Raw genomic sequence first — 22,476 nt, 5'->3', positions numbered from 1 at the left:
AAGGTTAATAGAGAATCTTGTTCATTTCTCAAATAGCAAAAAAGTATTATTTTTGTATTTTTAAAGGTTTTGCATTGCTATAAATAATAATGATTAAAAAAATTAAAAGATATCTAACCTTCATTAAAATGACTGTCGATACATTTCGTGCCCATTGATTAATCAATTAACTATTTCAGCACTAAAAACATCAATCAGCTCGATGCACCAAAATGCCCACAGAGGACGGCACGCTTAATAAACTCCTGTCAATGACTCCTGTCTCACACACACGCACACGCACACGCACACACACACACGATCAATCCTCTGCACAGGGTTTTTCATTAATCACTGTGGACACTGACAGCAGCAGTAGTGGTCTGTCGGTGGAGCCTGAACCGAGCTGTTGCTACAGAAACAATCCTCTGTTTTTCTAAGAAACCAATTCCAGCTGCTTACACAAGCCAGAAACTACAAAGACGGGAAGACAGAGGAGATTATGCGATCCAGGGATTTACAAGTGTCGGTCATGGGGCAACTTTGTCATTAGGTCGTGACTGACACAAACAGACAGCAAAAGAGAGAACGTGTGCTGTAAACAACACAGTTTTCACAACGTGATCTGAACACATCTAACGTCACTTTGACACGTCAAAACATCCCACTTTTCTTTTTTGCAAATGTCAGGAATTTTCCTGCATCGGCATGATGTTTTGCTGCATTTGATGGAGCGAAATCTTGAGACTGTAGCGTACTACCTGTGAGAATTGAAGATGTGTATGAATAATTCAAAGCTAAGCTATTTTTACGTTCAGATCTCAGTGGGGAAGGTGTGAGGCAGAGTGGAAGTGTGTGACTGAGAAATAAACCGCAAGAAATGCTGGCAAACAATAAAAGGAAATAAAAAGAAAAATGCAGTCACAGACCCAACTGCAAATGTTGTCTATTAGACCTTTCTGTAGCAAATGTCATACTCAGGTCTATTAGACCTGAGTATGACATTTTCTTGCAGACTTTGGTTGTCTTCTGAGTCACAGAATAAGTCCACGACAGTACGGGGTTAAACGTCTTGCTCATTAGCATAGCAGCTGTATTAGAGAAATGCATTATTCCTGTTTGTCCTCCGAGTTAAACTAACAACTATTTGTGCTCTCAAACAGCTACTCCTTAAAGTTTTAATCATTTAACACATACCATATCTTCTAGAAGAAAAGAACTTTATCCATGCACTTTAACCCTTTGAAACCTGATAAAATTGCCCTGGTTTCTTTCAAAAAAGAAGGCAATGACCAACTTAAGAAGCAATGACCCCCCCAAAATGTTGTAAAATGTAGACAAAATTTTACCTAAAAATGAGAAAAAAAGAAAGAAAAAAGTAAATATATATATGTAAAATTATAATAATTAAAAATCATTTTTAATCATTTTCCAAAATCTACAAATTCAATTTTCAAATTCAAATTCAAATTTCAATTTTCTTCCACTGCTCCCTTTGGGCTTCCGTAGTTAATAGTAGGCTGTGCCCCCCTCGCTTACCTCCCAGAAATACACACACGACAACAGCACAGCAAGCGTTAATGATGCAAAAAGGCTCAGTCTCATCAGTCATTTAACTGGTCGGTTTTGCAGCGTCAGATCTCAAACAAACCACAGTCAGCTGCAAGGTTTGTTTAAAGGCTGTTAAAACTATAAAGGCAGTAAACACAATTGCTCAGTTAAATGGGACTAACTTGGTTTTATATAGTTGCTGTTACTAAAACAAGTTAATTCCACTCAAAATTTTTAACTTTACTTCACAAAATACAGTAAAAACAACAAAGTTTGAAGTAAACCTAGACATAAAGTGAACACAACACGAGAACTGTTATATTTATTTACCTTTTTCAAGGCACTCTGGTTCCTAGATTTTTTAAGTACATTTTTTACAGTGTACTAACATCTGGGTAAGCTACATGAGTAAAAAAGGGCTTGTCTCTAACATATTTCAAACTGGCCAAAACTCTGTTGCCATTTGACAATTTACAGGAATCAATAGGAGAGGGTGGAACATATAGTAAGGTCTTTTGGATTGCCCGAAATGTCTCATTGATTTTGCAGTTTGTGTGTGACAGATGCAGAGTGTCTGCTCTGCTATGCTGGCAGCGGATGGTGGGAGTGCTGCAGTAGCTGCTGTGTGGGGTGCACGTCAATACACACATGCACGCACATGCGCGCGCACACACACACACACGAGAGAGAGACAGAGAGAAAGGGGGGTGGCTCCGTCTCATCTAAATATAGGCCTCAACAGCAGCACAGCCTTAAATATTTCATTGCCTCCTCTCCAGAAATGAAGAAGAGGAGAGGAGAGGGGAGGGAGAGAGAGAGAGAGAGAGAGAGAGAGAGAGAGAGAGAGAGAGAGAGAGGCAGAGCGAGAGATGAGGAAGTGGAGGGGGGCCGCAAGGGGTTCATGAGACCGAGATCAGTACAAAGGGGATATAGTCAAAAATAGGAAGCAGAAAAAAGGCATGAAAGAGGGAGAGGGGGAAAAAGGAAGGATGGAGGGAGGCTGAAGGCTTGGGAAACTAATCCCCCTTTCCCTCCCTTTTTATGCAAAATAAGAATGAAGTATTTCTGAATTTCTCTAGACAACTGGTGCGTCATGGCCGATAAGAAGGTTATCTTCTTATGTATGCGAAATCTCTGAATCACTGCAGTTTGAAGCAACTTGCTGCGGTATTGATAAGTTTTCGCTTTCAAAAAAAAAAACCTAAAATATGGCAGCCGTGACATTATCTCAAAACCAGTCCTCAGCACAAATCAAAACTCATAATAACATGAAAAAACAGATTAATGCCAAACAGATTTGGGAACTGTCAAAAACAAACTCAAGTATCCAGAAACAGCCCTGACAAGACGAGGGTTTATTCCCAGCGGCGGTGTCATTCTGCTTTGGCCTCGCTGTCACTTTGAGGAGGATAAAGTGTTGCTTTGTTGCTGCTGTAAGCTGCCCTTTCCCTGCTCGCTATTGTGCACATTGTGCACCGTGCAGCATGTTCAAGGAGAGATAAAGGTTAAAGCCACATCTACAGGGAGCTGCAGCGCAGGACGCTGCATGCAAAAGATCACAAACGCAGTCACATGCAGACCGCCTCTTAGGAATTCCTCCCCATGCAGACACACACATGCAGTCTGGAAAAACACACACACATTTGCCGGTGTGCCCTTTGTTCTGTCAGTGTTGTAACGTGATGGATGAGTCGGCATGCGAAGCACATGGAGGGTCATTACAGGAGGCCCAGCGGAGGCTTTTCTCAGCCCAACACCTGCAGAGAAATGGGCTCCACAATGGAACGAGATACCATCACGGAGCGGCGAGGATGGAGCGAATGCACTCCTCGCATAGCTGCACGCACACACACACACACACACACACACACACACACACACACACACACACACACACACACACACACACACACACACACACACACACACACACACACACACGAACAGCAAGATAAGCAGATTCAGGCACATCTGTCTGCATGCACAAACCCTGTCTGTCTCTCTCTCATCATCACGCACACAAAGACAGGCGGGCATAAACACGCGAATCAATACATGTGCCAGACTATTGTGGAGGAGTCAATTCAATAATCAGTGAAATGAGAGATGTCAGCGATCTGAAAACATGCTTCATTAAAACAGCAATCACAGCAGCAGAAGTGTAGCGTAACCTAAATATCTGACAGCAAATCACTTCTTGTTTTTTTTCGCATTGATCTGATTTCGTCGTGAGTTTTGCCAGAAATATTTCACAGCTCAATTAGCGAGTTTTCTAGTTTAATTTGCATTAACACTTGCAGAGTTTTGGTGTTGATATTTTCTTCTTGAAGGGATGTTAAGTGTTGATTTAGGTTCTGAGTTCTTGTAGAAAAGAAACTGATATTTTGGCAAAGGTTGGTAGAAACGGAAATATCTCTCAACAACTATTGGAAGGATGACGATGCTATTATGTTCATGTTCCCCAGAGGATGGATCCCGATGACTTTAGTGATCCCCTGATTAACTCTAACATTTGAAGTTTCTTCTGACATTTGCTGTTTTAATTATTGCATTGATTGCCACAAAATGTCTTCATCCAGAGCTGCTATCATTTCAATATTTTAATTTGTGAAATTATCTTTTTATGACAAAATACCCACAAAACTTATCACATTCTTTATCTTCACCTGTATTTAGCACATATATTCTTTTACAAATCATTGTATTCCTTTAATAGATTTTAATTTTTACTATATATCACTACCCCTTCACTATTTTATATTGCATATTTATATTTAAACAGCTGTATTTATTAAAGACAACATTTGAACACATGAACTTGATGGCATTGTAATATAATTCCATGTGACCTCCGCCAGCTGTTCATTCCAGTGACCAGCTGTTAGCAGCCAATGTTAACTAACTCTTCTCCTTTTTATTTAACAGGAATTGTAATTGTAATTCATGATGTAACATTATCAGAGAAACAACGGGGTGTGTCCCCACGTGCCAATAGAGAGTCTTCTACGTCCTTTTGTCGTCCTCAGGAAGATCTCTGTGCCCGGGACGTCAAGACACCAATAGTCTCGAGCTCTGCTTTTTAACTCGCGCAAAATTAATGTGACAAAAACTTCAGCTACTGCCATTGGTGAATGAAAAGGTGCTTTTGGGTCGATACTGACATGCAGCATGTGAATATTGGTGCAACAAGTAAATGAAACAGGAATGAGGAGAAATCCTAATAACAAGGACATCTAATTTTCTGTAGCTGTACAGCTGGATTTTGGGGTGCACTGGGTTTAAGTTGCACAAAATGTTTGACTAGTACAAGAACTTTCCTCTCTGTGGTGAAGAGAAAAAGAAACTTTCTCATATCCACAGGTCATTTTACTGAAAGACTAATGCAGGACTTATCTACCACACAACAGCCAGGCCCAAAGCTTGTAAATGCCTCCTAATGTTTAATATTTGGGGATTTTATGACATATCAAGAGCATTTTCTTTCCTTTTATCCTCACTTCTGTACGTGTGTGTGTGTGTATACACGACTGTTAGCTTAGTCATCCTCTCCTGGGATTAAAACACAGGATCAAAGTCAAGTGAATGAAATCATTTTGTTCACACACCGTTTTCGCTGGAGCTACTATTTCAGGTCTTTTTTTGTAAAGTTATAAGTAGAAAAATTTAAGCAGTCAAGAGTTTCCTGCTGATGTTTATCTAAACCAGTTAAGCTGCTTGTACTGATAGAGAAACAGTTAACGTTTGGCTAAGTACTGTGATGCAACACAATTAAAAGCATGTGACAGCATCTTATTTTATTATATAACAGAATAACCTTTTTACTTGAACTAGAGGATCATTTTAAACCTTAAAAAAAATCTCCCAAAAAATGGGTGAAGTGAGGACAACAAGTCTGGTGTCAAAGAAAGAGGGTGGGCTTGAGTGAGAAAGATTTATTGCAGAAGGATTTACCTTGTGTGAACTGAGCTAAAGTGAAATAAATTCAGCTCCAGAAAGAGATATTGAGGAACTACTTCAAATCTACATTTTAATAGCCTATTCATGAGTTTTACCTTGTACTGACCAAAACAACAAAACGCTGGAGTATCTGTATTAGAAATGTGCACGTGAATAAATTCAACAGCTTTTACCTTTGCTTATTCTTCAATGTCTTAAAGTGATAAAGGTAAATACAAACAGTGGATTTCTAAGCTAAACATGTATTGTAGTTTTGGAGAGCAATATGAAAAGGCGTAGTCCTGAAGTGAAGCTCAGTGAATTAGAAGGTAAAAAAATTGCGGGATTCAATTCAAGCGTCTTATCTATATGTGTGTTTTTCTCCAGTTGGAAACAAAATGAATGCCGGCCTTCACAGTATCCTATCCTGCAGAGAGCTCAGATTAAATGAATTTCAGGGTTCAAGTGAGGGCAGCTGTGGCTGCGCACCCTATGTGCCCCATAATCCTCCCGCCACAGGTCACATCTGCCAAACATCTGGGCCAATACTATTGGATTTGACATAGAAATTCAGCTGAGGAGGTTATTTTGGCTTTACAAAAATACAATTGTTATTTTAGGCTGTATCTTAAACTATATAAAGTGCACTGGGTTCAAGTGGAGACGATATGCTTATTGTCAATAGAAAGATTTTCTCTCGTGCAGAAAATAGAAAAAAAAAAAAAAAGGTGGCCTTTACCTTCACCCTGAAGTCAAACACGGTGTCATTTCAATCAGCAGACTGTAGTCCGTGTTTTTAATTTTTTTTAGACAAAATCCCTGAGTGGCAAAGTTCATTTTTTATATTTTTAAATAAAATGTTTTATATTTGTTGTTTTTTTTTTTAAACTAATATCTCATACCTAAAATATTAGGAAATATTATCATCCACATATAACACAGATAAGAGATACTATCACCTATGTATGACATATGTAGAAGATATTATTGTTTATGTAGGAGATACTATCACCTATGTGTAAATATGTAGGAAATACTATCGCCGATGTATGACATACGTAGGAGATATCACCAACATATGACGTTATCACCTCCATATAACATATGATCTGATGATATGATCTTGTCATCCACGTATGACATATGCAGGAGATATCGACTTTGTATAACATGTAGAGGATATCGCTTACATATGTAAAACCTAGGAAATATTATCAGCTATGTATAACATATGTAAGAGATACAACCTACGTATGATATATGTAGAAGATATTATTGTTTATGTAGGACGTACGATCACCTATGTGTAATTACATGGGGAAAAACTTTCGCGATGTATGACATATACAGGGGATATCACCAACATATGAAGGTGATATAATTGGCTACGTATGACATACGTAGAAGATATTATTGCCTATGATGATACAGGTGAGAGATATTTACACCTATGCATAACATTGGTAGGAGATATCATCACCTATGTATGACTTATGTAGGAGACATAATCGCCTACATATGACATGTAGGAGATATTATCGCCTAGGATAACATAAGTAACAGATTATTACTTTCGTATGATAAATGTAGGGGATATTATTGCCTATGCATTACATATGTTGAAGATATTATAGTTCTTGGCACAAAAGACAAAATTCATACCTTTCCACAGAAATGAATGCAATTATTTATATATACCAAAAATGGCTAAGCTAATGAAGTTACTGTTTCAGCACCATGGATAGCGCCACTGTCCAAAGGAGGATTCTGAAACCAACACAACCTAAGTTTTGTTCTTCTGCATTTAAGAGATAATCTCTTACATGGAAGAGAAACATTTGACCAACATTGTGCGCAAAAAACAATTTCAACAGTTGAAAATATCTAGAAACCTGTAGATAAATGAGAAATTCAGCGTCGACCACCACCTGTTTCTCCCATCGCTTACCTCTTGAAATGGCTGAGTAGGGTGCCAACCAGCTCCCCTATGCGGCTCTCATTGGCAGGCACCATGCCCTGCAGGCACACCACGAGATCCCTGCTGTCCTTAGTGTGGAACACAACCAGCTGGTCCTTCCCCGGGGACACGCTCACCCCCGTCACCTGGGACAGTGTGAGAGAGAGAAAGATAGGGGACACACAATTAAACACAGGCAAACATGTACATAATGTCTGTGGAGAAACACAAACATGTGAAAAGGCACAAATGTGTGTTGAGAAACAAATCACAAAACCATCTGTAGTGTAGATAAACACAAACGCAGCACACAGACACACACAGATGATCATGCATATCAGGGAGTTTAAGTTTGTGAACCCCAACGGACATGAATTCACAGGGGCTTCTGCACCCGACCACAGTGCATCACATTTCATTTCAAAAAGTAAAGACAGAAGATCCAAAGAAACTGGAGCATTCAGCTGATTTCTTGCTTTAGTCTGCGAAGAAAAACCTTGATAATAAAAAGGGACTGCCATGTTGTTTTGTTGTGTTGTTAGTTTGTGTGTTATGTCACTTTTTTTCTCACAAAGTTGCCTATTGTTGGATGCTTTATAGATGAAGTATTGGTGCTCATGCCACAGCCACGCACTCTTCAACTGAGTGGTTTGAAGGTTTTATCAGGAAGAAATTTTAAAATGTGAAGTTAGAGGGGTCCCCGGTAGGTCAGTGGGTAGTGCGGATGTCCCATGTACAAAGGAAGTGTCCTTCTGCAGCAACCACAGCTTTGCTTGCAGCCCATGGCCCTTTGCAGAATGTCATCCCCTCTCTCTGCTTGCTCTGTCCTGACAAATACAGTCAAAATAAGCCAGAAAAAATCTTTAAAAGAAAAAAAATCTATTAAGAAAACAAGTAAGAAATTATAAAATCTCAAATTAGCTATTAAGCCTTTTTCACAGAAGACATTTTGATATGTTGTAGAAAAAGCACAGGCGTGAATAAACTGAATGGCCAAAATTTGGTTTAAAGTAATAATCTCTTAGAAATCAAAGATTTAACACAAAATTTGGATTTAAAAAACTATATTACTGGTTAAAAAAATGATTTAATTGAATGAAATATCATATTACTGCTTCTGCTGAGCATCTATAAACAGAACTGTGTCCATAGCAACGGTCTGTTATTCACAGCAGTGGTCTGCTGTTCAGAAAAAAAGCCCTCATTCAAACGCCCCCACAACGTTAAATTCCAATGGTAAATGTACAATGTTGTGATTAACCTGATGCATCATGAATTACTTACTTTAATTGTTTTTATTTTGCATGCTACATTAAGTTTTAGTACACCGTTTTGTGTTAAAAGCTTTCCACATTGAAACTCTCGTAAAAACGGAGCTGAAGCAAACATTGGTGTCTGGGTTTGTTCTCCTTTCAAGGCTTAAATCTGCACTTGCAGTAAAGATTTATTGATCAGCATCCCTGAGGTCCAATCGAATTTTTCCACTCAGAGCTCCCAAACGACATAACACCCGAGAGAAGAGGCTAAAAGGGGAATCCCAGTTTTTTGTGGTTGGTTTGTTTAGCTTTACAGGTCTTTAAAGGAGACACAACAGGAAGAAACCAATATCCTCACAGGCAAACACATCTCAGGAGGAAAAAGAGCTCATTAACTCCCCGTTCCTTTATCTTTTATCCCTTTTATACTATGATCTCTCCTGCTTTTTTGCTTTCCTCCTTTGTTCTTCTCACCCTTTAGGTTTCTAGCAGTTTATTTCTTTCTTAATTTGTCTTTTAGAGCTGAATTAAGGCGCCGCATGTTGGGGAAACAGCCACAGGCGAGCCACTCAGGTGCATTAATATCCACTCACCAGACTGCAACGCTGGGACTGATTTCCCCATCAGAGGCGGGCAGGCTGAGACAGGTCGCTTCCGGCGGCTAAACAACCAGCTAGCTTATTTAGCTCCAACGTGACGCCCAGGACTTCAGAAACAAACACTTCACGTAATCACCATGAATTAAAGCCTACAGCCATGCCTCTCTGTCGAGCAATCCACCCGCAGTTAATTACATGGAGCCGATTACATTTACATTTATATTAAAGGCTTAATTGATTGGAACGGCAGTCAGTGTTCTAATGAGTCGGGTAATGATACATTCTGATTCGCTTCCTTGTCTAATTTTTTTTTTGTCTTGATTCGCCAAATCAGTTTTATCCGAGTATGAAGTGTTTTGGAGGCATTTATCTGCCCGGCCATCTGCTCAAACCCGACCCACGCCAATCAGAGGAAACTCGAGGATGACGATACATTTCATTAAAACAGTCCAACTTATTTGTGTTAATTTGTGTTTGATGACTGAAAAGCTCTGTAACGCTGGATGAGATTATTCTAATAAAAAATCTTGGTCTCCATTTGTGTCAGACTAAATGATATCAGTTTTTAGGCATGCTGTGTGGATTGTGCATTGAATGCCGGATGAATCGACACTATTCTGGTGATAACTTCATGTTTCAGGCAAAAGTGTCTAATATTACCTCATTCCAGTTTCTAAATTGTGAAGATTTTCAGCTTTTCGTTGTCTTATGTGATAGTAAAACAAATATTGGACAAAACAAACACATTGAAAACCTTTCAATCTGGATATTTGGGAAATTGTGATGAGCATTTTTACAGTTTTCTAAATGATTAATCGACTACTCGAGTACATATTTAAGACATTGGCTGTAGCCTTAATTGTGGTGCAAATACAAAAGATGCAAACAGACATGTCATCGACTCGTGTCTATCATCTGCAAGGCTCACATCGTCATGTGGCTCAGGTCATATCTATTTGGCAACACCTGCAAGTTTCTTGACCTCATCCCGGATTCATGTTCTTCATATGTTTACGATCTATAATTTGTTTAACCCTTAGGGCCCGTTTTAGTATTACACACACTCGTATCACTCTGTGCAAAAAATGTGGTTTTCAAAATCAAGCTCTTAAAAATGATTATATGTTAATATTATTTTCAACTTTGTATGTTTTCATGCTTTGATGGGATCAAAAATGTCAGTTTGAATGGGTTTCAATGGTGCATTTTTTTGCACTTAACAGTCTGAATGTAACATTTTAGTTTCCACAGTGTTTTAGACTTATTGTAGGAGCTGAGCAGGAAATTCCAAGATTAAACAAAAATACACAATCTTGCCAAAATTTATGAACAGTCCTTAATTTTATCATGTTGGTTATTCTGTACACATGACATTCATTGCACTTCTGTCAGTTGCGGGAATGGTATGCATCCTAATGGTTCTTTCTGAGGTTTCTTAAATTTTTTCCCATTTAAGGTATTCTCTTCTCTGAAGTGAGGGTCTAAGCACAGACGGTGTTACATGCTGTACAGATTATGAAGCCCTTGAGGTAAATTTGTGATTTGTGATATCCAGCTGCATAAATAAAACACCTTTTTCTCTCTTTTTCATCTCAAATTACACTAATAAGCTCGAGGAGAACATTACCCATTAACATATCTGACCCGAGAGGACTCCACCAAAGTGTTTCCTAATGTCTCGTTTGCATTTAGAAATGCCACCAAACAGTAACACCAGCGGGTGTATTTTGGTGAGTGAACTCTGTTGTTGTCAATGTGCAGGTCCACAACAATTCTGGCTGAGTGCTCTCTGGTCTGATCCACTCTGCTCGGCTGTTGTCATGAGGACAGAATTTGAACAGCAGGTTCCTCCGGTGTATTCTTAAGGGAGCAACTTATTGGTTATATAACACATCCCAAAAGTCCCGGAGAGATAGAAGGGGGAAAAAAAGTACCGGGTGCAATTAAATGATGATATAATGAGCAAAGTGGTGCAGCCATGTTGTGAGGCTACTGAGCCAGCAGTGATGTTTATGAGATGAATGAATGTATTAAAGGGATATTCTGCCAATTTTCAACCAGCTTTGTATCAAGACAATGTGAGCATTATAGTGTACAAACTGTGGTAAACTTGGGTCAATATATCCCTCCTCTTTCTGCAGTAAAACTCCGCTGGATGACACAAATTGATGCAAAAAAATGTTACTCAAACTACTGGCTGTATTTTGGCTTTTTCACATTGCTCGTCACCCATGCCTCCACCCAGTATAGAGGCAGATCAAGAGACCTGTACGCCTCCCTTTCTCTCTCTCTCTCTGAAACTCAAACTTAATCAACCCAGGCAGAGCTGATTGAATATAAACCAAGATAATGTTACTGCCTATTTTCACCTAAAATGCTAAATGTAAAGGACATGTTACTTACCAAAAACCAGTACCTGAAATTAGCCAAAAAAAAGAAACAAGAAAAAAAAAACAAGAAAAATTACCTGATAAATAAAATAAATAATAATTATTACTATAATTTTTTAATGACCTAATTTAAATATATTATTAAGACTCACATTTTTTTCTTTTTTTTTAATGACTCTCTTTTTAAGCCACTTTTCAGGTCATCCTCTTGTTACTTTTTACTAATTTCTTTTGCGGTTTGTGGGACATCTCATGCCTAAATGCTGACTGCCTTTATCCCCATGCTTTTGAAAGACATAAAACCAATTTGTTCATGTTTAAAATGTTTAAGTGCATGTGAAAGGTTCTCTGAGAGCAGCACAAGAAAACTAATGTGGATCCAGGTTTCAAAGGGTTAAGAAGAGTGAAGAAAAAAAAGCGTCAGGAGAACAAGAGCCTCAGGGATCACAAAAAATCCTCGCAGGGAAGAAAAGAGGAGGAAAAGAGCTCACATACAGGAGAGCGGTTTGTGCACATGCCTGAACGACACCAGACATCAGCTGATCTGCCTTGCCGCTTGGTATCCATGACAACGCTGTCTCCTGGGAAGTTGGCATGACAACAACGGGAAGAGAGAAGCAGAAGCGGAGAGAGAGCAGAGGAGAGAGGGGAAAGACAGCAGCAGATAGGGAGAGGGGTGAGGTGGGGGTTGGTGGAGGAGGAGGAGGAGGAGGAGGCGGCAGGAATAGAAAATGAAAGATGGTGGAAAGCAGCGAGATGAGTCACTGATGCAGAATTTCACCATTTCTTAATCAGTAATTCTTTCGTTTAACCCTTTTAACACCTGGATCAACATCAGTCTTCATGTGCTGGGTTTAAACTATTTTTAAAAGCACTTAAACCTCTGAAACCAGAGAAAATTCAGTTTGAATTCGTTGGAAAATATGGGAAAAAAGCAATGAACAACTTGGCAAGAAATGTATCCCAAATTGCAAAAAAAAAATTTGAAGGTTGAAAAGTTATTTATACATTATTCCTAAAAATTGCTAAATAAATAAATATGTTATGTATGTATGTATGTATATATATATATATATATATATATATATATATATATATATATACAGTATCTTTTTAGGTCATTTTCTATTTTGTATTTATTTTTTATTTTTTTCTTTGTCACTTATTATCAGTTAATTTTCTTAACTTTTCTCTTGCAAATTTCTTGCAAATATTTTGGCCATTTCCTGTGAAGTTGTTCTGCCTTCTTCTCAAGCTTTTCAAAGAAATCAAGCCAATTTGCTGTCAGACTTCAAAGGGTTACGATGAAATTCAGCATTATGTTGTCACTTTTGCTGTGCGGGAGTCCGAGCCATCAGGCCTCATGTGGCCCTGCAGGAGCAGCAGTAAATACACAGTGTAGGGCAGCCGGGGGGGATGCTGAGGTTTGAGCCTATCAGTGCTAATCAACAAGGAGCTAACTGCTTTCCCCTCTGTTTGACCTCCTCTCAATCGATGACTCCGCGTCACGCTGCCGTGGCTCTCAGCCTACAGTACATCTCTATCTCCTCCTCCTCCTCACCCCTGTTTTCCTTCTACACTTGTCCTCACCCGCCTTTTTTCACCTTGACCCATTCACTCACTCGGCCTGACATTTAAAAAGGTCTGGTGTTATGGATACAGCAGGGCAGCTGTTACAGTCAGTGATGGGATGGTGACTAATAGGATGAGGGACTCCTTGGGTCTGGCAACTACACGCTGTTAAAGCGTCATTATGCAAGAATTATGCTTTTGCCAGCCGGCGCCTCTACCGGTCCACAGTGGTACGCCACGCTGTCGTAAATACGCACGCCTGCAGGATTTTAAACTGTTTACATTGTTCTAAAATTGTGATGTGGACTGAAACCTTATTGATGTCATCACTGTCTCATTTACACTGCCTGCTCAAATCGGGAATATCACGTCGTTTTGCCGCCTCGCCGTTGTGTATATAACATATGACTGTGGAAAGGAGGGACAGAGTGGTCTCGCCTCTGAGCTGGGACAAGAGTCTAGTAAGAGCCCTGAAATGAGGTCTGTTTAAAACGTAAATCAGGAAAGACGTGACCACGGGTGGGACAGGTGTGATGTTTTGATGACATGTTTTGCATGCGACCCACTGCGCTGAATTCAAGACGAAGAACAGCGGCTATAAATGTCAGCAAAACGGGAAAACAATGAGATTTGGGATCTCTTTACCCTCCGAGCAGAGAACAAGGATGGTAAATGATTGCTCGTGCCATTGTTATTTCTCAGAGAGTGCTGTATAATACATGTCACGAGAGGGTGACGCTTTTGTGTTAAATGTCACGCTCTTCCAGTCTCGCGATGCCCTAATCGATTTAAAACCACATGCTGGAGCAGAATGATGCTGCTGTCACTTGGCTCTGTGTAAAAATGTAAAGGAGGCATAAAGACGGGACTTAGTGGCCGCATCTCGAGCTGAAGGATTTGGAAACAACGAATATGATGCCAGAAGCCAAAGAACCATGTTGTTTACTTTGTGTCTTACCTATAATTTTTTTCACATTAAATTTGTTTATATGCACTTTTGAGCTGTTATTTCGCTTTGACTGCAGAACGGTGCAGTGGAGGGCAGGATGGGGCTCTGTCGGAGCAGGAAGAATATTTTCCAATTATATCCGCGATTTATTGTATTTGCATGACTTTAAATATTGCTAAAAAGACCTTGAGCATAAAAAAACCCCACACACATCTCGACCCTCAAGTACATCTTTGGCTGTAATGTGTGTGTGTGTGTGTGTGTGTGTGCTGGTGTGTCCCTTCCAGTGTGTGAACACTGCAAACCATACCATGTGCCCCGTGTGTCCTCTACAGCACTGACAGCTCCCCATATGCCGTGTGTGTGGGACTGAGCCTCATCTATCAGCTCAGTGTGTGTGTGTGTGAGTCACTCTCTCTGAATGAACAATAACTAAAAATCTCCTTAACTCATGCTGCTCTCTCTCTCTGCCACCATCTGTCTCAAATCCATCTCTACATTTCTCTTCCAGATGCAGCGATAACGTCTCTGGGTGTCCATCTCCGGGCTCTCTTCTAATTCCCTCTTGTCACTTTGTCAGATTGAACACCGGGGTGTCTCGTCACAGTTTGTCACCACGCGCCGGCCTCATCTCTCACTCATTTCCCCAGCAGACGACGGGGGCGTATCCGCCTCGGAGATTAATGCATTACACCTCCACTTCCTGTCTCATTTCTGCCTCACCTCCAAGGTCAGTGGTGCAAATAAACTGCGTGAGCAATAAAAGTGTCACAGAAGAGCAGAACAGTGGAGACAGTGGGATAATATCACCAACAGTTTGTTTGCACATCCTACTATAAAATGAAGAAAACTCTGTCCTTCTGTCTGTTTGTTCATTTTTCCCCTCGATGGGTCGCCCAATCAATCTGAAATTGCATTTGGGCACTGAGAATTGCCACAGGTCGAGACTGACAAAGCCCTTTTTCTCATTCACCCACTGCCCGTGCCAGTTCTTCAAAAATAATGTTGACTTGCTTCTTCTTCTGCATGTGGAGGTCGGTTTCCATTAAGCCTCAAATTGTGCAAATTGAAATTGCAAATATATAAAATATGCCTAATGGAAATGCGACAATTTTTTTAAAAAATCCCATTTATCACAAAAAAGTTTTTACGCTTGCATGAGGTGGTATTTCAGGCAATTAAAAAAACACTTCTGTTTTGCTTTTATAGGTCACATGATGCTAAAACAAAGCAGGTTTTTTAAGCCTGTTTATTTGCATATTTTGGGAAAGTCTACTATTATGTAGATCTGCACAAGGTTTTGGCGCGCACTTCCCCTCAAGTCTGCATGTAGCCGTGGTGCACATATCCCCGGCTACTTTCTAAAGATGCTATTTTCTCTCTTCTCTTTTTTTTGGTTTTTCATTTTTTGCACAGGACATTTGGCTATATTAAACTGTAAATCCAAACTTTTCAACTCACATGAGGGAATATTTGTATCTATTCACAACTTTGCATGTCATTTTTGAAGCCATTCTGTGCGAAAAATTTACCTGTGGGTGAATGGCACTGATTTTCTAACAGTCAGCAACAAAGCAAAGAAGCACATTTTGCCAAACCGTCTTTTTCTGACAAAGTCTCAAAAAAGGTTAAAAACTCTTAATCTTTTTAGATATTCATTGAAGAAAACATGTGGAAAGAACTTCCACCTTAAATGCAAATGATTTAGTCAGTGGTTCTGAAAAAAAAAACAAAAACAAACAAACAAAAAAAACAAGTAGCATGAAGTCAACACACACACACACACACACCAACACACACAGGACATATTTGCCATGGAAACAGCCTCATGTGCTGTGTGTATGTAGCCACCTTAATGGGCCTATCACTGTGTGAATGTGAATCAAAAGCAGCCAATTGTAGAGCTGAATGAGATTTTTGCATATTGACATGTTGCCACAGACTAACAGGCTGGTGAGATGTGGAAACCAGAGATAATAATGTCACCCCTGCCACAGCTGCTGTCACATCCAGCAGAAATGTAAACCTCTACAAGTGCAAGAATATCATAAAACTACTGTTGTACAGAAATGTTATTTCTAATTTTAAAAAGGTCTCATGGCTGCAGCTAATGATTCTTTTCATTAATGATGAATCGAATAATTATTTCATCTATAAAATGCTAGAAAATGTCAAGTTGTTTCTTCTGACAGTCCAGGTTAAAAAAGTCCTATTATAGATGACATGAAAGACAAAAAGAAGCAAATCTTCACATTTCAGAAGCATCAAACTCTTGCTAGGTTTGCTCGAAAAATGACTCTAATATTCAATGTTTCAGCTGATCAATTAATCAGTAAATTTAACTATTTCAGCACTTGTCTTAAAACGCTGTTTATGGGACTTTCTCTTAACAATAATAATTAAAAAAACATAAATTAAAAAATAAATAATAACAAATATAATAATACTTATTATTATAGAGTGCTTTTTAAGGTACTCAAAGACACTTTACAAAGTACAAACAAATTAAAAAATGTTGCAGGATAAAAGTGATCAATAAACTGATATGATAATCCACTTTTGAACAAGCTTTCCTAAAACCTAAAATGTGTTTTTACATTTTTTTACATGTCAGAGTTTGTCTGTTTTAACAGCAGGATGCAGTACTCTGTACATTTGTAGGAATTTAAAGTAATGTACAGTATGTGAAGCATGTTTAACATAATCCAATTATTGCAGTGGGTCTATAATAATTAAAGCAGGCACTTCATTCATTTTACTCTAATGAAGAAGGGTTGGAGAGCGCTCTCTTTCTGATTTACAGTATGGTCTCAGTATAACGAGGTAGCCATTCTAATTAAACTTGGTGAGAAGTGGTGCAGTCTATACCAAAGAGTTAATTGGAATAAAGTTTGAATTACTGCTGCTTATCTACACATTCTCTGTGCTTTAGGATTAAAATATTACACTTGGATACAATGAGCATCCAAAACAGATGATACACTTTAGTATCAGTATGAGGAGAAGGTCTTTTTTATTTAGTGTCTCTGTTAAAAGAAGCAAAAAAAACACAATACGTTCTTCTCCTCATTCATGTATGAATATTTTGACATGAAATTCACACCTGGCTGCAGTTTAGATGGATCAAAACAAAGGACTCCCTTGGTTTTTTCTAGTGCTTTTGGCAGCTTTATGTTGAGGTAATATGATTCGTAGCGTTTCATTTTAAAGTGTTTTAGATGTAATTTACTTCCAATCAAAAGCAATTCTGCAGAAAGCGCTCTCATTCTGATCTGCTGCGTGTGAAACGGCGTTTTGTGGATTTGCATCTCTTCTTCCATTAGGCCAATATATGAAACCTCTTTGGAAATCTGCACTAGAATGCTGTTACACCTGTGTGTGTTGAGCCGCGCTGTGTTTGTCACCGTGTGTTTGTAATAAAGCAGGCTGTTAGAGGAAAGGAGTGTGCCATACGTTGTAGAGGGGGATGCTCTTCATGGGTTTGTACTGCTTCAAGGGGTCCATCTTGTACAGGTGGCGGTCAGTGATGAGCACAGCCCGGTCCTCCGCCTTGTGGAAACGGTTGATCTGGGAAACACAAAGCTCCTCATTAGTCACCCCACAGGATAAGAGCACACACACTAACACACACACATTCATTTAAACACCCTGCAGGGCGATGGCACACACTACAAGCAGTTGGGTGGATTTGTTTGTGCAGACAGCAGCATGTTGTGACTGTGTGTGCATGTTGTTAGGGGGAGAATAAATGCTCTTAAAGTCTCCTTCCTACCTTGCGAACGTTGCAGGAGAACAACACTCTCATGAATTTGTCTTTCCGCTGCAGCTCGCTGGAAACCAGTGTGAAAGATGAAGCTGTGTCAGGACTGTCTCGCTTCTGTAGGACACAAAAAACATAGAAAAGCTGTTGAAACACTTCCAGGGTACCTACAACTTACAGCAAGTGGAATTTAAGACTGTTTAAAAAGAAGAAAAAAAGGCCTGACAGCAATGCAAAGCAAGCCAGGGACGACTTGAAAGATGCTCTTGAGTACAGTTTGTGAACCTGAGTACAGTTCATATCAAGCGTGAAAACTAATTGTAACAAAACACGGATGGTAACATTTCTCAATGATACCGTTCTCCTCCGAAATCTACATATGCGCGCAGCACCTGCCAATCTCATCCTGTGAGCTGCAGGGCCATGCGTGAGTAAGCATCAGGCAGGCAAGACGGTTGTTTTTGACATTGTCTCCATTACATAAACAATAGTAGGCATAATGCAAAGGTCGACTCCATTGTGTGGGCTTGAGATCTTTTCTACACTGACAACATAAATGTCACGTGGATGATGATGACGCAAGTGTACTCCTGTATTAAACAATACTATTAATGTGAAAGCTGAGTAGCGTGGGAGTGTGGGGGGGGCAATCATACTAAGGCACACTACAAACCAACTGCACACCTAATGGGAAAACAGCCTAATTTTCACCGCTAGTCTTGTGATTCTGCCTTTTTTCTTTCTGTTGCTGTATTTAATTTCCTCCTTTCATCATATAAAGACACACTCATTACTGTACTCTACCCAAACCTGCACCGCCATCCCACCTACTCACCAGGTAGTTTCCTTCCCAGGCTCTCTGAAGCCCCAAGTCGGCCCTCTGGCCCTTCAGGGCCTCCAGGCTGGCGACCTTGGCCCTCACCTGCAGGGCCTCTTCTGGAGAGAGGCCTTTGATCAGCGTCCATGCCCACCACCTGGAGGTAAACACATCCAAACACACACACAAAACTAAGAGCAAAGGAAAATCTCTCCATTGAGATTTGTGCACCAAACCTTGACAGCTGGGTCAGCGGGGCGATGCAGCAGCACTGCAGCGGACCCCAGCTGTACTCTGCTTATTGGCCTTTCACTCACACACCCTGACAGCCAACATCATTCTGCAGGAAGGCTATTTTCTTACTGCGCTCAGCTTCAAATAGAAAAAAGCAAACAAACACACGTCGGGATGAAAGGCAGTGATGAGTCTTTGATGGAGGGAGAAAAATCAATGCCCAGTGTGAGCCCAAGGCAGAAGGAAACATGTGTAAGTTGCTTCAAACGGACTCATCTGGATGTAAAATAACACTCGAGGCCGTGTGTTGTCTGCTGCGGCTCGGTTCGGATTCACTTGTAGTTCAGGCAATTCAGGAAAGTGATTTTCTTCAAAAGAAAGCAATTTAGAAACATTTTATCTTAAGAAGCTTCATCCTTTGCCTCTGGTATGACATAATGAGAATGGCTGGTACATTTTTAAACATTTAAATGCTGTTTCACTTTATATTGCAACAGTATGAAATAAAAGAGAATCAACGTGAGTCATTCTCTTTAAAAGGATCCATTTAGCAAAAGCACAGCAGCTTATTGTTAATGTTTGAAAAGCACCTTTATGTGAAACTTGAAATGTCAGCAGACATACAGCAGCCAAGTTTAAAGACAGAGTGACGTTCACACCTGTTATAGATGCTCCTGAGTGCCTCTTCAAACTTGCGCAGGACTTTGGGAGGCGTGGGCCACTTCACGTGCCTGCCGTAATCCTTCATGGATCCGACGTTTTTGAAGCGCCGGTTGACCTCGCGGATGTAGGATTTCACCTTGTAGCGTCGGTAGGCTCGCAGGATAACGAGGGCGGCTTTCATCCGCCGATATCGCATCCTGGCTATGGTGCCCCTCCACACCTGGACACACAAAGCAGCACAATCAACAATAAAAGTCTTTGTAGACATTTCACATGATTGGAAGACAACTGCTGCACAGCTCCTTAAAGGGGTGCTTGTGCTATAAGTGATGTAGTAATCCCTTTTATCAGTCAAGCTCTAGAAACACTCGATCTTACATCTTCTATTATGCAACTGATAGCAGATAGATACAGTCTGTATTTATAGGAATGCCTACAGAATGTCACATCCATTTACGCTGAAGGGGAAGACAAAGCAATCGCCAACATGCTGAAGAGTTGCGGAGTGGCATTCTGCAAGTCAAATAAACTTTAAAATCCAGATTTAAGCGGGATTTTCCAACTTGGACCCACATCTTCACCCCGGCAGCACGGAAGATTGATATAATCAGCACAGTTTAAAGGTGGGCATCCGGAGATAATAGTCACCAATTCACTGAATGTCGACTGTCTCTGAAATGTTTGTAATGGTAAGAGTTAGTGCAGAACATTATGATGCCTGAGTAAAAGTGACGCTCAACCTTTTAGATAGTAAATGTCATCACTTCATTATCATATCCTTTTAGATATTTGTGTAAAATTTAGCATATAAAGTTACGGTTAAAAAGATGTTTTGTGAGGTCACAGTGACCTTTGACCATCAAATTCTAATCAGGTTATTTTTGCGTTTGTGCCAAATTTAGAGAAACTCCCTCGTGGCTTTCTCGAGATATTATGTTCATGGGAATGAGATGGATGCAAGGTCACAGTGACCTCGACCTTTGACCATCATATTATAATCAGTTCATTGTTATGTTTAAATGGATGTATGTGTTTTTAAAAGAATGAGGTGAATGCGAAGTCACAGTGACCTTGACCTTTGACCTATGACCACCAAATTCTAATCAATTCAGCCTTGAGTCCCAGTGACTGTTTGTGCTTAAGTTGAGAAGTGTCCCTCAGGGCGTTCTTGAGATATCACGTTCACTGGGATGGATTGATGAACATTCCCAAAAAACATAATGCTTCCGACCTCGGCTAATGCCGGCACAGAGGCATAGAAACAGACCATAAAGAGGTAAAATATCTGCACTAAAATCTGAATTATGAGGACTGAAGGTAAGGCAAACAGCTATAACTAATGCTGCATATTTCTGTAAAATCTTAAATACAAATGTGTATTTCAATTTGTCATTTCCTTCATTTAAAATTAGACAAAGAAAGAGTTTTTTTATTACTCACCATTAGAATTCATTACATGTTGTTACATGTGTATTTACATCAGTGCTTGGTAACGTTTGAGTAACACAGATTCAGACTAAAATAAGGACCCCCACGCCTGCCTGAAACCAAACATAGGTTGAGTGGCTATCAGACCCTCTAAAGCATGAATAATAGATGTAAGTGGGACTCCAGGGAGCCATAACTCCTGATCTGCCCTCGCTAAAATCACCACCATATGCTGCCCTTTTACTGTATACCCCCTCTCTCTCTTACATGCAACTCCTCCATTATTAATGCATTTATACGTCCACATTGTATCTAAATAATCCTAAATAATCAGAGATAAAGGTGCATTTAGTGTCACAAATTAAAGGCTATACTGCACAAGAGGCTCACTACTGAATATCATTGAAGTGCAATGCAGAGCAATGATCATAAATATTTAATCTTTTAAAGTGTGGGGGAGGGCGCAGACACGGATTTCTTCGGTTTGCATATTGAAACTGTGGAGGAGGTGGTTTTCACGTAAAGAGACTGGTAGTGTTATAATATGCAGAGATGATAAGTCATGCATAAAGGCTTTATAAGGGAAGTGGACCTAGTCAACGTGACGTCACCCATCGGGAGAGGCAATCTGCAGCTCCAGAGCCTCCTGTGGCTTTCTTTTTTTTTTTTTTAACATTTTGATTTATTATTGTTCCAGATGAAAAAAATCCTTACATTTCACAATTGTAAATATGTATGGCCTTTGCAGAGATTACATAGAAAAAAAGTTTTGCAAATGTTTATCATTTGTCTACGACTCCAGGCCATTGAAAGCGCTATCAGTAAAAGAAGGCCAGTCGACCAACTCATCACAAAGCCAAACAGCCTCGTACTGTCTATTTCAGAAAAAGAAGGTTTAATTTGGACCTTTTAAGCTGTAAAAGTTTTATGTAATGGCATGTTCAGTAATCTGAGATCAGCCTTATCAGGCTAAAAAGTTGAGAAATCTGTCCTAAAGATATCAACTGATACAGTCTAAAGCCTACTGGCCTAGTTTCTAAGCACACAATCTCTCATTCTTCAACGGTTTGCTGTTAATTACTCCAAGCGTATCTTTCCTCTGTATCATTTGCACTTTTGCCCTTTCTGTCATCCAAGTATTTGTGTCTACTTGTCTTGGAGTATGTATGTTCTGTCACGCCTACTGTTGTTGCTATGCAAGTAATAGATGGTAAATAAGAATTATTAAGAAAAACTGAAGCGTTTCTTTATATTCTTTGTTTACATGCTGTCGCTTCTGTGTCGGCAGCCAGAATCGGGCCAGTTTATTTGGCTTTTTTTTTGATTGTTGGGCTTCATTCATCACGAGTCTCAGCTGAGTCAAGCCACCAGACGCGGCCCAAAGT

At 39.8% G+C, this 22,476-nt stretch overlaps 1 protein-coding gene across 1 annotated transcript in view; it reads right to left on the bottom strand.

Annotated features, from left to right (window-relative positions):
* The window catches only part of myo1d (myosin 1D), a 115,557-nt gene that overhangs the window by 29,084 nt on the left and 63,997 nt on the right, over positions 1-22,476 (bottom strand). The window contains exons 17-21 of the mRNA XM_088069905.1: positions 19,660-19,883; positions 18,785-18,923; positions 17,962-18,066; positions 17,643-17,756; positions 7,415-7,569 (exon numbers count right to left, since the gene is read on the bottom strand). Coding sequence (XP_087926031.1) covers positions 7,415-7,569; positions 17,643-17,756; positions 17,962-18,066; positions 18,785-18,923; positions 19,660-19,883 — 737 coding nt within the window. The remainder of the gene's footprint in view (positions 1-7,414; positions 7,570-17,642; positions 17,757-17,961; positions 18,067-18,784; positions 18,924-19,659; positions 19,884-22,476) is intronic.

This window comes from Plectropomus leopardus, chromosome 19 (genome assembly GCF_026936395.1).
Source record: "Plectropomus leopardus strain MGB_pleo_1.0 chromosome 19, ASM2693639v1, whole genome shotgun sequence".
Classification (NCBI taxonomy): Eukaryota; Metazoa; Chordata; class Actinopteri; order Perciformes; family Serranidae; genus Plectropomus; species Plectropomus leopardus.
This window is presented reverse-complemented; position numbering and strand designations above follow the sequence as displayed.